We start from the raw sequence: 17,184 nt of genomic DNA, 5'->3' as shown, positions 1-17,184 counted from the left end.
GTCTTCAACAGGTCTCAGTTTGACTGAGGCCGCACCCATTAAGTGATTAAGGGCAGGTTTCATTTAGAAGTCCTCTACTTCCCAAGGAGTCAATTCCATTTTGAGACTACTTAAATTATTAAGAATTTTTTTCAGGAAAAGAACCCATAAATACAAAAATATTTATAGCAACTCTTTTCTCAAGCTGTAGTTCCAAGAATTGGAAATTGAGGGGATACCCATCAATTGAGAAATGACTGAATAAACTGTGATATGTGATAATGATGGTGTATATTATTATTCTGTAAGAAATGATGAGCAGGATGCTCTTAAAAAAAAGCCTGGAACCTCCTTCATGAGTTCAAGCAAAATGAAATGTACTTCAATGTTGTGAGATGATCAGCTGTGAATGACTTTGCTATTTTACATAATACAATGATCCAAGACTACTCTGAAGAACTTAAGATGAAAAATGCTATCTCTACCCAGAGAAAAAACATAGTTTTGTTTTAAACTTTTTTTTCTTCTTGAGATTTTTTTGGTAGATGGGGTAGACTATGTTTTCTTTTACAATATGACTTATATGGAAATTTTCACATAACTTCAAACATGCCTTCTCAATGAGAGAAGGGGTAGGGAAGAAGGGAGAGAATTGAGTTTTTTATTAACTCAAAAGTTTTAAAAACAAATGTGGAAAATTGTTTTCCATGTTATTGGGGAACAGAGTTTTTAAAAAGAATTCTGACAATAAATCTGAATTTTTTTGTTTCTGACTTCTATCCATTACTTCTGGTTTTTACCCTTTACAGATAAGTAGAACAAATCTAAACTCTTTTTTTGCATGATAGCACATCAAATACTTCATGACATATCTCCCCTGAGTCTTGTCTTCTCTAAGCTAAAAATTCCCTCTTTGTTCCATTGATCTTCCCATGGGTTTCTTTACCAGTTCTTGAACACATATTTCTGGATGCTCTCTACCTTGCCAAGGCCTTAAAAAACTGTAGTATTCAGAAATGAATGTGATGTTTTCCAGATGTAATCTGATTAAGACGAGTGTAGATAGATTATCTCACCTTATTCTTATTCTTAGACGTTATGCCTCTCAATGCTGCCCAAAATTCCATTGGTTTTTAGGCTAAGAATCATGCCAGTGGCTCATATTGAGTTTGCAGTCCATTAAAACCCCAAGAAAAACAACTACTGAAATTGATTTTTCTTTCTGCCCAGACATAAGACTTTCCATTTCTCTCTCTTGAATTTCATCTTAAATTCAGCCAATTGGTCTAGCCTATCTCTTTTGGTATCCTGACTTTATCATCTAGCACGTTAACTACGGCTTCCCCCTTAGTGTTATCTACAGACATGATGTCTTTAACAAATCATTTTTTAAAGATATTAAACAAACAGCACAAGGCCATGCACAGACCTCTGGATATTCTACTAGAGACATAGTAATACTGAACCATTAACAACTAATCTTTAAGTCCAACCATTGAATCTGTTTTGAATCTTATATAATTTAGAGTTCTCTAGTCCCTATTTCCCCATCTTCTCCATAAGGATAATTGATTGTTAATCAATTGTTTTGACAAAAATCTAAGTGAATATATCTACAAGATTCTCCTGATTTACAAATTTCATAATCATTTCAAAAAAGGAAATAAGGTTTGTCTGGAATGACTTGTTCTTTCTTCCCTTTACTACCCATTTCTTTCCCAAGCCAATGACTTGTCATTTACAGAATTTCCTCTTCTGTTTTTTACAGATTAGTCCCTCATCTTGGAATATATCTCCTGTTTTCATGATATTTTAAATATTACTGTCAGTGACACACAAATCCCACCCACTAGTTCATTTAGTACATGAGAATATAGCTCAGAGGTGTCAAAACATACAGCCAGCAATACCCCTGAGTGCAGCCCAAACCAAATTGAAATGTTATTGGGAAATATTTAATAAAAACCAATAAAATATAATAAAACATGAATAATGTTAAATCATAAAATTAGATTCCACATGTTGTCTGCTCATCATTGGCCCCCATTTTTATTTGCTATTGCATCTGGTTCAGGTAACCTGATTTCCTAAGGGCAAGTAGATGCTTTCTTTTTCTAATATTAATACTTACTAATACTAACTCCCTTTCAGAAAATTTTGTTCTGTCTTTCTACACATAAATAATTCTGCTCAGTAGAGAAAAAGAGAAGCAAAATAAGAATTGAGCAGCTTTATCTTCTCTCCATTGTCAGTTTTGATCATCCCCATCTCCTGAAACAGTGATCCTTATCCTTTATTTCGTCTTCTTTTTTCTCACAGTATATTTCCTTTTTAATGCCTTTTTTTCCATCATCTTTTGCTTCCCTAACTAGACTCATCATTTTGGGATGTAGCACTTCTGATGAGATTTGTGAAGGACCATACCACACTCATAATAAGGTTCTATTTCCTGCCCTTGCTCATATCTTCCATATTTTTTTAAAGTCCACATTTCTTAGCAAGTTCCTTGTATATTCATATCAGTCTCTTTGGACAACTCCCATTTTTTCCCTCTTCTTTGGAATTGTAAGCCCCTCCAGGTATACTGCTTACTGTCTTTGCCAGCAACATCAACTTCTCATTAATAGTAGTAAAACAGAAGAGAGTTTAGGAAGTTTCTCTAGCTTACAAAAAGTGAGTCACCACAATTATCTTAGCTACTAATCTATTCTCATTTTGCTAATGAGGAAACTGAGCCCCAAAGAGGTCAAATGACATTAGATATACAACATAACATTATTTGGGGGCACATGTGGCAATTACATTGGGACATTACATGTCACATGTTTTTATTAAACATGTCCCAAATTGCAATTGAATAGACCATTTAATTATTTGGAATTGTGGACAGTTTGGACATATAAAAATCCACATAGTCCAGAATTCCCCTGTGACCCTCCTAGGCTTCTGTGAACTTTTAATGAATACTTATTTTCAGGTAATATAACTTTCCTGGACCCTCTAAAGATCTCATTTATTCTTCCTTTTTGTCCCCTGATTTTCTTTGAGATTTCTTCTTGTTCCCTCTTAAAAAAGGTTCAAAGGTTCCTTATCTTTGCTACTCAACTCCTCACTGTCCTTAACTTTATTGCTCCTTAAAAGGAGCATCTTTAGATGGCCCAATGAAAATGGGAATCCATTTAGCCAAGATGAGGGATACATATGTGAGATTAATTTTAAAAATAGACAAGCAGACAATTAATAAAAACAAATGAAGGACCCCAGATGAAAGGAATATTCAACAAATATATTCATTTTTGGGCACTTGAAGCTCCTTTTGGATATAAGGAAAACTCCAATCAAAAAATCTGCAAGTATTTTTTAAGTGCCTATTAATTGTGCCAGGAACTGTGTGAGGCACCAGGGCAAATGCTAAGAATGAAATAGTTCCTAAGTGCAGCTAGAAGGTGTAGTAGACTAGTTCTGGAAACAGGAAGGTTCAAATTCAACCTCAGATACTTTATTAATCGATATATGACTCTGGACAAGTCATTCAAACTCTGCTTGCCTCAATTCCTCATCTGTAAAATGAGCTGGACAAGCCCCAGTATCTTAATCTATTCTCATTTTGCTAATGAGGAAACTGAGCCCCAAAGAGGTCAAATGACATTAGATATACAACATAACATTATTTGGGGGCACATGTGGCAATTACATTGGGACATTACATGTCACATGTTTTTATTAAACATGTTCCAAATTGCAATTGAATAGACCATTTAATTATTTGGAATTGTGGACAGTTTGGACATATAAAAATCCACATAGTCCAGAATTCCCCTGTGACCCTCCTAGGCTTCTGTGAACTTTTAATGAATACTTATTTTCAGGTAATATAACTTTCCTGGACCCTCTAAAGATCTCATTTATTTAGGCCAAGGAAAGCCTGAAACTATTCTTAAAAATAAAAGGCTTACATCCTAACACAGGATTTTTATGGATTTGCAGATCACTCTCTTAAGTGTATTCTGAATTTCTCCTGTGTACATAACACATAGTATTACTTAGAGCAAGGTGGATATAGCATAATCCTCATTCCAGGATTGTTTATTTTGGTTTATATTGTTAAGGATCCATGAATAAGAGTATAAAAATTGCGTGTCTAAGTTGTGTGAGTATAGTGGGGAGGATAATTCTGCTTCTTTTAAAACCATTAAAGTATTAAACCTATACTTCTGATAAAGTGACAAAGTAGGGAGTTTAGGAAGAGGTGGTGAGAAAGGTACTAAGTAATTTAGAGGATCAATAGGGAGAAACAAATTATTTCCTCTTCTCAGCTGCAGTTTAGGCCAAGGTTTCTCCTATCTTAATCATTTCTATCTGGTGACAGCTCAGTGGCCTTTGGAAGTGACTATTTGGTTCTAATTGAGTCCCTGGCTACTCTTATTTCAGAAGTTGCTATACTTGATGCTCCTGCTTATCAGTGGGCTTCCACTTAGCTAGTCACAGGACTGAAGTGCAGTGCTAGCAATGAGAGGAAGCTTTTTTCCCAACATCAACCTTACTTTATTTTTTTAGGGAATTAGAACATCTGAGTTCTAGTACTGTTACTAATCTCTGTACAAGGCTCTGTATGCCATTTTAAAATTAAGCATGATTTGCATTCTTGATTCCCTCATCAAAATAAGGACTCCTTACTCAAAAAAGACCTTGAAAGGTGCATATTGGTCAAATAAGGAACATTTGTTCAAACATTTGCGGGAACATTTTGGCAAAAACAGCTCAGCTTGGATCCAAGTTTATAGATCACCAAGTGCTAATTGCACTCCTGAAATTGCTAATGTATCCCTTACTATGATTTATTGATTTAATTCTTCAGTCCTTGTAAGTAACCAGATAAAAAAGTAAAATCAACTCGTAGAGGAACAAAGGTCCATATGTCATATTGCTGAGTGTCTTGTGCACTTAACAGTGAAGGAAGTATGGCAAATTTGAGGATATTAGATATCCAACTAGTACTGGACCCTCTTACATCATGTAAAGTAACACAATATTGATTTGAACTTTAGGGATATAGTATGCTCTGTTTATTTGGATTTCATTAGGTTTAACTTTTTATCATGTTGAGCTTTTCAGTTCAGTATACAGCAGGTTCACCTGTTACAGGCTGAGCCACATTAGAAAATGTGCAGTAATAAAAGAAAGTAATTAAGGGTGAAAAAAAGCAACAACATTATTGTGTCTTGCACTGTACAAGTGGAGAGGGAAAACAGGAGGAAAGCGGGAGATTTTAGGAGAGCAGATGGATAACAGGAAATGGAGTAGAGACAAAAGTGCTTCTAATTTTTCCTCCACAGTGAGAGATTTAAATAACAATACTGACCTGAGTATTCTATTTTCACAATGAAATTGAGGTGTGCTAGCCAGAGTAGATTTTGATAACAAGGGTAGATTTTTGTCCAAGTAACTTTGCCAGTTGAAATCCTGATCCTCAAAAACTTTGCAACTAAACCACTTTACTTATGTCCTTTCTTTGTCTTTTCCTTCTAATTCTGTATCATTTTCTTCTGTATTATTTTTTATACATCAGAGTTGAAAATAAGTTAATGATTATGTGATAAAATATTTGATTTTTTCATTGTATATACTTATTTATACATATTTTATTATTTAGGGAGGGCAGCTTGATATGGCAAAAGCTGGTGTTTATAATTCTTGTAACTCAGAAATTATAAAATCAAACCCACTCAATTTAAATATTGGCTCTAATACCTTCGTATATGACCTAGGTATAGGAAAGAACTATCAGAAACACAATTGACTGTTCTATATAATTGGAGAAAGTGTTGTATTTTATCACAGAGCTCTTCAGCATAGTTTCAAGCATGTTCAAGCGACTTGGAGATGGAATCCTGCCTCAGATGCTTATTAGCTATGAGATCCTGTGTAGGCCACCTCAGTTACCTCATCTGTAAAATGGGGATAATAACAGCACTTATCTAATAAGGTTATTTGAAAATCAAATGAAATAACAGTTGTAAATAATTTTATAAATGTTTATTGGGGTAGCTTCAAGCTATTAGAAGCTTAGGAGACTTAGCCAAAATGAAAGTTTATATAACATGGTGTAAACTTGGAAAAAAGAAATATGAAAAGGGCAGCTAGATGGCACAATAGATAGACCCCAAGTCCTGAAGTCGGAAGGACCTGAATTCAAATCTAGCCTCAGACACCTAATATTTATTAGCTGTGTGACTTTGTCCAAGTCACAACCCCAATTGCTTCAGGGGGAAAAATAAGAAAGGAGATAGAAATAAAAATGCAGCACTGCCAGAGCTAAGTGATCAATAGAAGCAGAAAAGCAAGTTGGAAGTTATGGTCAGATTAAAGAGATGGAAAGAGAAACACCCAGGATGGTGCTTATATGATGTTCCTGAATCTAGGAGACTCAGTAGAACCTGGGAACACAGGATCCTGATTTTAGCGAATTCTACCCTGCCAGGAGAGGTGTGCAATTTCTAAGTCAAATAATTCTGAAACCTAAGTTTTCACTAGAGGGCTATGAGTTCTGAAGTGACCCCTGTGTTTTTTAATTCTGTGTTGAAAGGTTAGGGAAATTTGAGAGAATAGAACATAATCCCCATAAAAAAACAACAGGTTTTTTTTTATAAAGGAACAACATATAACGAGAGCAAAAAATGACTTTATTTCTCTATATTTCTCATTATGTTCTAATTAAATGTTTTAGCTATTAGACTTGTTCTTTGCATGCTCTATAAATAAAGAGTATTTCACTGCTAAGAATTTGGGCAACACTTTGTTAATAAAAAAATGCTTAAAACAACTCTCACATAACCCAAGAAAAGCAAGAGGCTCCAGAGTCCACCATTTCTGGGGACCAAGCATTCTTTGTACAATGTATGGTAATCCTTGAATTGTTTGCCTCACAGTGTTGCTGCACAACTCTGTAGCCTATAAAATGCTATATAAATGTGAGTTACTATCCTTATTAATATTATTGTTTACCACTGTGGGACTTTAAAATTATTTTAGTTTGCATCTAGCATTCCAGAATTATTAGAATCTTAGACACAGGCTTCCAGAAGTTTTTCTTAACTAATTTCCCCACATGTAGATTCTGGTTAGTCCTTATCTTCCGTAGCACTTACGTTCACTCTGTCTTTATGAATTACAATTTATATTATGTAGCTGTTTCTTATATGTTTGTATAATATCCCATCTGGGTCGAAAGCTTCTGGAAGATGGGGTCTAGTCTGTCGACTTCTTTTTATCCCTTCACAATACGGTGCAGGGAATATTTTATGAAATTCAGGTCAAGGTAACACTGGAAACAACGCAGGTAGTTTTGGTGGATGGAACTTAGTAATTCAGTACTAAGAAGTTTGCTTGCTGTCCCATATGTAGTTCCCTCTTGCTGGGCCAGCCTGGAACTACTTTTTTTTTTTAAATTCTACTCTGGAGGAAGAGAGAGGCAATGGCCTAATCACTACAATGCTAGACTGGGAGTGGGTGTTGTAGATGAGCTTGTAAAGCCAGTGCCTTCTTAATTCAGATTTTATGTTGAGACAGGAGAGGAATTCGGCCTCCATATCACTGATCATTTAACAAAGGAAAGTGGTGTGACTTTGCCCCCAACATAACAAGGATACAGAACTGAAAATGAAATAGCAAATAGCTTTTTTCATGTCTATCTGGAAACTGCATCTGATGTGGTAACTCTTGTAATCTCAGATACCCTCGAAGTATGAGATACCCAAGCTACTTGGGGTACATTTTTATCCCTCCAGACCAGAAAACTGTATCAGGGAAGCTGAGATCAATCAGGCTACATAAAGAGAGGAAGTTGTAACAGGAAAGCACTGCTCCTATCACAATCAGAAAAACCTGAAATTAAATTCCATCTCTGATAATTATTAGTTGTATGATCAGGGATAAATTACTTAATCTCTCTTAGTCTCAATGTTCTCATTGGTAAAACATGAATAATAATAATAGTACCTGTTTTTAATACCAGTATTTAACTCACAGTTTAAGTGAGATAACATATTTAAAGTGATTTAAGATTTCAGATATTATTAGTATTACTACTCTGGAATTAATCTCCACATTGAATAACTCTAAAGATATTACTGGGAGTACCCAAAGATGACTGTATGCATGCATTGCCTCATCCTTCATAAATAAAGAAATGTCATAACATCTGTAGTATTGTACCATGTATTAGACCTATCTTTCCAATGCAATTTTTACTACATATATTCTCCAGGCATTTATCTTCTAAGGAACATATGAAATTGTAAAAAGTCTTTTGCTCTTGTTAAAAAAAAAGTCATTCATTCCAAAGAAACTTTAACAAAATATAATTTGGTCTGACTTTCATTACAGATCCAGTAGGGCAACAAGATGTGTGGTCAAATGATACCAAGATGAAGAGGCAAAATCGAGAGAGAAGAAACTTAGTTCCATCTTCACAACTAAATGCAGATCAAAAACCACCGGAAAAAGTCTCCAAAGACTGGACTGCTCTTTCCCCAGCTCAGCCGTCTTTACCTCTATCACCATCTTTCCAAGGAGCAAATGGTTCCCAGGCATTGGGTGAATCCAGTGTACCATCCCTTATGTCTACTAGCACAGTGCAACCAAGAAGGGCGTCAGTTAGGTTCAGAGATGAAGACTTTTACTCCTTTTTAGAATTAAATACAGTTAATACTCTAGGAGGAAATGAAGACACTGAGGATATTACCCATTTAGAAGAAGAATTTCTACTTGCTGGTATACAACCACCAGGTTCTCCTTTTAATAACAATATTGGATTTAGCAGGATATCAGTAACTCAGGTTGAAAACCACAACTCTGAAGAAGAACTTGAAAACAGCAGACCTAGTTCATTAAAAAGAAATGAATCTGGTCATCGCTTATTGAGAAAAAGTAATTTGATGGACTCAGCTCTTGAACAGTCCTTGTTAGGACAAAGGCTACCTCGAGATCATAAAATTTCTGATGGCGATTCCACTAAGGAAAATGACTGTGTTGATGATGAAGCTGAGAAAACCTCATTTAATACATGGGGTGTGAAAAGTGAAAACAGACAAGACAATTGTCTTAACTTAGAGACTTTACCCAATGAATATAGTTTTGTGGAAACTAGATCTGGGAATCATACTTTTAATAGAGACAGGCAATCCTATGGAAATAATCCTTGGAATTCTTTTGATTGCTTTCCTTCTACTAGGTCAGCAGCTCATAGATCATTACTGAATTCATCTTATAATACCCCAAGATCACTACTCCATTCTGCACAGCGAGCTGAGGTCCAAGCAAACTTATCCTTAACCCCTGTTGCCCTTCAGGGTTCAGATGCAGAGGGAAACTCAAGGTTTTATGTTCGCCGACCTCTATCGCCTATTAGAAGTCGAAATCCCTCTGCCAGTTCTGAAAACCAAGATGCTTCATTACCAATAGCCAATGCATCTGAATTTTATGTCAAGGAAATAGAAGAGAAGAACTTAACAAGTCAATCACCTGAGACTATACTAAATACTGAAGATGTCTTACAAAATTCACAAGATGGCTCATCCTCAGTGGATCCTCCCAGCTCTCCTCCATTAAGAATGAACTTCAGAGGCCATTTGCATATGTCAGAGCCAATAGAAGAGGAAATACCTTTTACTTTCTTTGCAGTGTCGGATTTACCAAACCAGATTGAAGCTGAAAGTAGAATGGCAGATTCTAACTCCATAAATGCAAAGGAGATTAATCAGACAAAAGCAGATCCTGACAAACTGAAGAAACTGCAAGAGAGGTGAGAAGTTTTCATAATTATATACATAGAATTTTGACCTAGCTTTACCAGGGCCATAAAGTATTTTTTTTAATTGGGAAGTTGTAAGGCAATTACAGTGATAGAGAGAGAGCTTCCTTAATAGTTAAATGATTCTTTGTTATAAAAGTATTGATTTCATTTTTTTGATCTTGGGAGTCATAGGAGAAAATGATTTTAAATTAGTACTTTAGTAGATCAGCTTGTTTAATTCTTCAGTATTCCTGAAATGATTATTTTTCACATTATCTTATTCTGACACCTTCTGAAAAAAGACAAAAGTATCTAGACTAAGGGGTTTCTGACTATTGTGTCTATTCATTAAACTATTCCTCTTTCAAGGGGCTTAAACAACTATGAAGATTTTTTTAATAGAAAAAGCTTTTTTCTCCTAAAACTGGGAGACACTCAGCTCATGACTTCTGAGGATTTCCCCATAGGATTGAGCTCAGATCCAGCCATTCAATTGCTCTAGTATTTGAACCTTCCAAATATGTAAACATTTCCCAAGATGTTGACACAGTTACCTCAACATTTTAAAGTTCCCTGTATTGTTTTAACCACTTCTTCCATTTTCATATGCTTTTTTTCTCAAACATAGGGAAAAGAGGATAAGATCATTATAAGTTTTCATTGGTTCTCTGGGCAGATTTTAGGACATTTAAAATTTTTAAGTAGCCTTATTAGTATATTTAAATGTTGTCATGTTAAAAATTTATATTTTTCCTGTTTTAAAAAATATTTTGATAAATTTTGTTTTGAATAGACACTTCACATTAAATATTCAAAAGTACATTAGCCTAGAATTTGTTGTTTAGTAATCTCGGAGCGGTATCTTTAACTTATAGTTTGATATGACATCAATGTTGTTTTTGTCCAGTTTTACTGGCTTCTAATGCTGATTTTATTTACATTATTAAAGTCATTATGTAGACAGTTTTCTTGGCTCTATGTCCTTCACTCTGTATCACTTCATATAAGTCTTGTCATATTTGTGTGAATTCTTAAAATTTCATCATTCCTTAAGGCACAGTAAAATCCATTACTTTTTAAAAATTTTTAATAGCTTTTTATTTACAAGTTATATGCATGGGTAATTTTACAGCATCGACAATTGCTGAACCTTTTGTTCCAATTTTTCCCCTCCTTCCCCCCATCACCTCCCCTAGATGGCAGGATGACCAATATATGTTAAATATGTTAAAGTATAAATTAAATACAAAATAAGTATACATGTTCAAACTGTTATTTTGCTGTACAAAAAGAATTGGACTCTGAAATATTGTACAATTAGCCTGTGAAGGAAATAAAAAAATGCAGGTGGGCAAAAATAGAGGGATTGGGAATTCTATGTAATGGTTCTTAGTCATTTCCAGAGTTCTTTCTCTGGGTATAGCTGGTTCAATTCATTACTGCTCCACTGGAACTGATTTGGTTCATCTTATTGCTGAAGATGGCCAGCTCCATCAGAATTGATCATTATATAGTATTGTTGTTGAAGTATATAATGATCTCCTGGTTCTGCACATTTCACTCAGCATCAGTTCATGTAAGTCTCTCCAAGCCTTTCTGAAATCATCCTGCTGGTCATTTCTTACCGAACAATAATATTCCATAATATTCATATACCATTTTATTCAGCCATTCTCCAATTGATGGGCATCCATTCATTTTCCAGTTTCTAGCCACTACAAACAGGGCTGCCACAAATATTTTGGCACATACAGGTCCCTTTCCCTTCTTTAAGATATCTTTGGGATATAAGCCCAGAAGTAACACTGCTGGATCAAAGGATATATACAGCTTGATAACTTTTTGAGCATAGTTCCAAATTGCTCTCCAGGGTGGTTGAAAATCCATTACTTTTAAATGAGATAGTATATGTAAAGGTCTCTGAAAATCCTAAAGTGCTATATAAATCTTAACTATTATTGTTATCATCTATTCATATTTCTTATTAATATTTTGTTCATAATTTGTTACAGCATTCCTCAATTGCTGAACATATATTTTTGTTGCTAACTATTATCACAAATAATGGTATATATGAAAATTTTGTACTTATGGATCTTACTGTTAATAATATCCTTAGAATGTATTACCAGTAGTGGGATTAGTGGGTAAAGGGTGTTAAAAAATTTATTCCTGAGAGAGGATTCTGGGAAGATGGTGGAGTAGGTCAGAAAATTCCAAGTTTTCCAAATTTCCCTTGAAGACAAATAGCAACTAAGGGGGAACATTGAGCAGTAAAAACAAATAAGATTTTGGGGAAAACAGTGGAGGTCTTAGGACAATTGGAAAATATTAAAAGAAAGATACCAGAATGGAGGGTTGACCCATGTGAAATGTAAACAACTCTATAAATACTTCAAGATTAATTCCAATGAAATAGTCATGTAGTGAATGCTAGAGTTAGCTGGGTTGGGAGATAGCCCCAGTGAGGACTACAGTCACAGGAATTTTCCCTTCTAGACAGTGTGAAAGTGTAAGGGGAGTTCCAATTGATGGCACTTTTACTGATAAGGAACACCAGGCCCAGATGTGCTGCTGAGATGTGACCTAGGGCGGAAGGAACCAGTACACGCTAGGTGAGTGCAGAAGCAGTGGACCCAAAATGCTGTGGCTGTGGGTACCTACAGGAGGGTGGAGCCCTTGGTTTCTGGTTCCAAGCCCACTGGAGTACCAGGGGACAGAGGTACCATCCCCCACACCCCTGGAGGAGAGGTGATTATACTGACAATCTGCTATAAATAATTTTTTTCTTTTTAAAAAATGAGCAAGCAAGGGAGAAAAAATCCAACCATAAAAAGTTATTTTGGGAATAGGAAAGACCAGGGTTTATTTTGAGAGGAGGATACTGAAGCAAAAAAAAGTCTCTCCCATCCCATAGAGTAACATTTAATTGTCACTTGCCCCCATTCATAGAAGAACTTAAAAAAAAACTTTAAAAGTCAAATAAGAAATTAAAGAAAAACAAAGAAGAATCCAAGAAAGACAAGAAGATTATGAAAAGAAAGTCAACTAACTAGAAAAGAAGATCCAGAATCTTAAAAAACTGTCTCCTTAAAAATCAGAAGGGGACAAGGGGAAACCAGCAAAGTTATAAGAGACCAAGAAATAATAAAGCAAAATGTAAAGAGATCTTACAAGGAAAACCTATAGGAACATCATAGTCAAATTCCAAAACCCCAATGTCAAGGAGAAAATATTATGTGCAACAAGAAAAAATTCAAATATGACAGCATAATTCTGAATGAAAAAATTGGACATTCATTGAAATTTGATACCTTCAGGATTTTGTTGCAAAGAGAAAAAGAAGGTAGACATCAAAGACTAATTTCAAGGGTTTTGGATAAGGACAAATTGTTTGTTTTATATGTGGAAATGTAAACCATATGTCTAAGATTGTCTTTATTAATTGGATCATTTGAAAGAAATTGGCATAAAGCTAAGTATGATGTGATTCTAAAAAGCAATACAGTGTAGGAAAAGGTAAAAAGAATAATTATGTTATGCGAATGAGGTGCAAATGGAAGAAATGACGTAGAAAAATTATATGGGGAGGAGGACTGGTAGTTCTGAAATCCTACTCATATTGGAATGGGTTAAAGAGAACGCTATACCTACAACCTAGAAAGGTATAAAAGTCTTCTAAATTTATAAAGAAATAAGAAGGGGATAGAATAGAATAAGGATAGATGTATAAATGTGTAGATTAATGGGGATGGAATAAAGTGGAAAAGAAAAGATGGGGAGTGTATAAGGGAGGTATCCTTGGAAGGGGGTAGATTAAGTAATAGTGAGACTAGGTAGCATGTAGAAGTAAAGCAGAGGAATCAGCAGAGACAGAAATTAAGATATACACACAAATACAATAATAATAATTAGAAGTAAAGCATATTAGAAAAAAGTAAAGGTAAATAATCATTGATCTCAAAATATATTTAATCATCAAAAGAGAAAAATAGGAAACTGTACTATGTTAGTCATGTGTAAACCAATATTGTTTGACTATTTAAAATAATTAGATACTATAAGGTTGGAATATTGCTGTGGTATAGGAAATGATGAGGTGGTGGTTTTAGAAAAATATGGAAAGACTTGGATTTATGAAGGAGGATGTTATCCACCTTTAGAGAAACAAAGGAAAACAAGCATAGTATGGCCCTACAGAGATACGTGTGTGTGTGTGTGTGTGTGTGTGTGTGTGTGTATGGGTGTGTGTATATGTGTGTGTATTTTGTTTTATCCTATTCTTTCTAACCAAATTTAAGAATTGCTGAGAAAATTGGGAAGCAGTCTGCCCCCAAACTGGCTTATTAGCACAATATCATGTATTTTACAGTGTATTCAATTCCATATATACATATAAGTATATATATATATATTTAACTGTAACCTTCTATAGAGAGGTGGGAGGGAAGAAAGGGAGGAAAAAGAATAAAGTAAAAAATATACAGCTGAGAACAAAAAAAAAGCCTATAAGGAAGCAAAGAAAAGATGGACAACTCTGAACATAATGTGTAATGTTTATTATATAGGCTCTCTTGAAATGGAAATTAATTGTTTCATATTTTAAATCTTCTGTTCCATTGTACACATGGCTGTTTTTTTTCCTTTCTCTGTTTTTTCTATTTTCTATTTGTTTTCAATAAATTCTAAAAAAAATTTTATTCCTGCATAAGTCCAAATTATTTTCTAGAACAATTGCCTCAATTGTATCCCAATCTTCACATAGGCTTATATGGTAAAAAGTGGAGGATAAAGAGCTGCTCTCAGAGCCAGGAATAATTGGTTTCAATGTTTATCCCTAATATATACTGTTCATCTCCGTTGACTACTTGTGACATGGTTTTTAATCTCATTTATTTATGTCAAAGGTCTTATAATTTATATAAGACCGGATTTCCAATTTTTATCAAATGTTTAATTCAGAGATTTTTTTTCACCCTTAATCTGGTTTTCATCCTGATTTTATTATACTGTAAAAGCTTTTAATTTTATATTCCCAAGACTCTCTAGTATATCTTTTGGACTTTTTCTTCCCCAGTCTTGCTATGAGTTTTATCCCTATCCATAATTATAAGAGTTTTAAGTTTATATTCTCTAGTTATTTTTATAGTGTGACATTTTATGTTTAAATTGTTTATTTGGAATAGACTGTACTATAAAGTATAAGATACTGAGCTAAGCTTCTTTAAGGACAGACGGCTTCCTAGTTTGGGGAAGGTTTTTTTTTTTTCAAATAGTTATTTCCCCAATAATACATGTTCTTGGATTGATCAAATACTAGCCTATTGTGTGCATTTATTTCTAGCTCTTGTTTATCTAGATTACTCAGGTTTTCCAATCTTCTAATTTTTTTTAGCTATTGTCAGATAGTTTTGATAATTACATCTCCATATATTGAGATCTGGTAGCATAAAACCACATTTCTTAATACTTTTTTCATTGAATCCTTTAATAATCTTGATTTCTTTATTCCTCCAAATGAATCCTTTAAATATTATTTTGTCTAATTCTTTGATAATTTGATTGTTATAGTACTAAATCTATAGAATATTAAATAATAGCTTCACTTTTATCATATTTGTGAAGCCCAACCACAGACATTGAATATATTTTAAATTATTAGGATATTCTTTTATTTTTATAATAATAATTTTGTAGTAGTGTTATTTTATAGCTTTTTCCTCAGATATTTAATCTAGTTTTATCTTACATGAAATATCTCTTATCTCTTCTTCCTTGATTTTTAAAGAAATATTCAGAGAAAACTGATGGTTTGCATGGATTTATTTTTTATCTTTCTACTTTATTGAAGCTCTTAAATATCTTGTTTAATTTTTTGTTCATTCTAAATTCTTTGTTAATTTATTTTTCTAGTTTCTACATATATCACTCTCCTCATACCCTCTGATCCTGTCAAACTAATCTCCTTAGTACTGTCCACACAGAATACTATATCTTCTCTTAAATTATAAATTTGAGGGAGAACTGAGCCAACATAGTGGATTACAGGCAATCCAGCTGAATTCTCCCAACATTCTCCTCCAAACAACTTTAAACTAACACTTCAAATGAAATTGGAGAGTGACAGAGTTAACAAAAGGTCAGAATGAGATTTTTCTGACCTAAGAAACCTTAGAAGTTTAACAGGAGAAATTTGTCTCATCAAGGTGAAAACCTATCTAGAGACCATACATATGGCAACTGCCTCAGCAACAATAATAAAAATAATAATAAAAAGCAAATTCAGGAACTTTGAACCTAGAGACAGTAGGAGGTCAGACAGTTGGCAAGAAAGAAATAACAGGATCATTAGCTAGCACTGGGTAGAGTGCATTGGCTGGTCTATATGTATTTCAGAATCTGTTTCGGGGGGGAGAGGAAATGCTGAGGGTTGATTACAAGGGAGCAAAGTTAAGAAAATGCTATTAATTATGGCTGCAAGAAACCAGAGGCCATTCCTAGATAAAGACCAGAGTACAGGCCATGGGGATTATGAAACATACCTTTCCTGGGATCAAACTCTCTTAGAAGCAATAAAAACTTTCAAACTCCCAGAAATAATTCTGAAAACAGCAACATGAAAAATCCTAAAGTTAAGATCACTTCCTGAAAAAGATCCCCAAATGAAAACTTCTAGGAATATTATATAGCCAAACTTCAGAACTCTCAGGTCAAAGGAAAAATACTTCAAGTTACCAGAAAGTAACAATTCAAACATCATGGAGCCACAGTTAAGATCAACAAAAAGTAGCAGCTTCTCTGTTAAAAGGAGTGAGGGCATAGAATATGATATTCCAGAGGGCAAAGGAATTTGGATTACAGCTAAGAATTACCCATTCAGCAAAACTGAGTTTTCAGAGAATTCAGAGAAAATGGATATTTAATGAAATAGAAACCTTTCAAGCATTCATCTTTGAAAAGACCAGAGCTAAATAGAAAATTTGGCATTTAAACACAAGACTCCAGAGAAGCATAAAAAAGTAAACATAAAAAAATACTCATTAGGGAAGACTTCCTGAGTAAGAAAATGATACATTTAACTCCTAAGAACCTTATCATTACTAATGCAGTTAAAAGAAGATTACATATAGACAGATGGCATGGATATGAGTTATATTGAAATAATCTCCAAAAAAGGGAGTAAGAAAGAGGGATGCATTGGAAGAGGAGAGAAAGAGGTAGAATAAAGGAAATTTTCTCACTAAAAAAAGAAGCATAGAAGAAAGAGCTTTTACAAAGGAAAGAAAATGGGGATGGGTCATTCGTAAATAGAAATGTAACTTGCCCAATAGGGGAATAGGTAGGGAGAGGCATAGGGCAAAAAGTGTTGGGGAGGGAAATGATAAAAGGTAGGGCAAATTAAAGGAGGCAGT

The 17,184-nt window shown here is 34.2% G+C and overlaps 1 protein-coding gene across 6 annotated transcripts in view; it reads left to right on the top strand.

The window, feature by feature from the left end:
• The window catches only part of MARCHF10 (membrane associated ring-CH-type finger 10), a 196,418-nt gene that overhangs the window by 127,459 nt on the left and 51,775 nt on the right, over positions 1-17,184 (top strand). For all 6 annotated transcript variants that reach the window (XM_051994947.1, XM_051994946.1, XM_051994945.1 and 3 more), the window contains one exon: positions 8,365-9,781. In XM_051994947.1, coding sequence (XP_051850907.1) covers positions 8,365-9,781 — 1,417 coding nt within the window. The remainder of the gene's footprint in view (positions 1-8,364; positions 9,782-17,184) is intronic.

This window comes from Antechinus flavipes, chromosome 4 (assembly GCF_016432865.1).
Source record: "Antechinus flavipes isolate AdamAnt ecotype Samford, QLD, Australia chromosome 4, AdamAnt_v2, whole genome shotgun sequence".
Taxonomy (NCBI): domain Eukaryota; kingdom Metazoa; phylum Chordata; class Mammalia; order Dasyuromorphia; family Dasyuridae; genus Antechinus; species Antechinus flavipes.
This window is presented reverse-complemented; position numbering and strand designations above follow the sequence as displayed.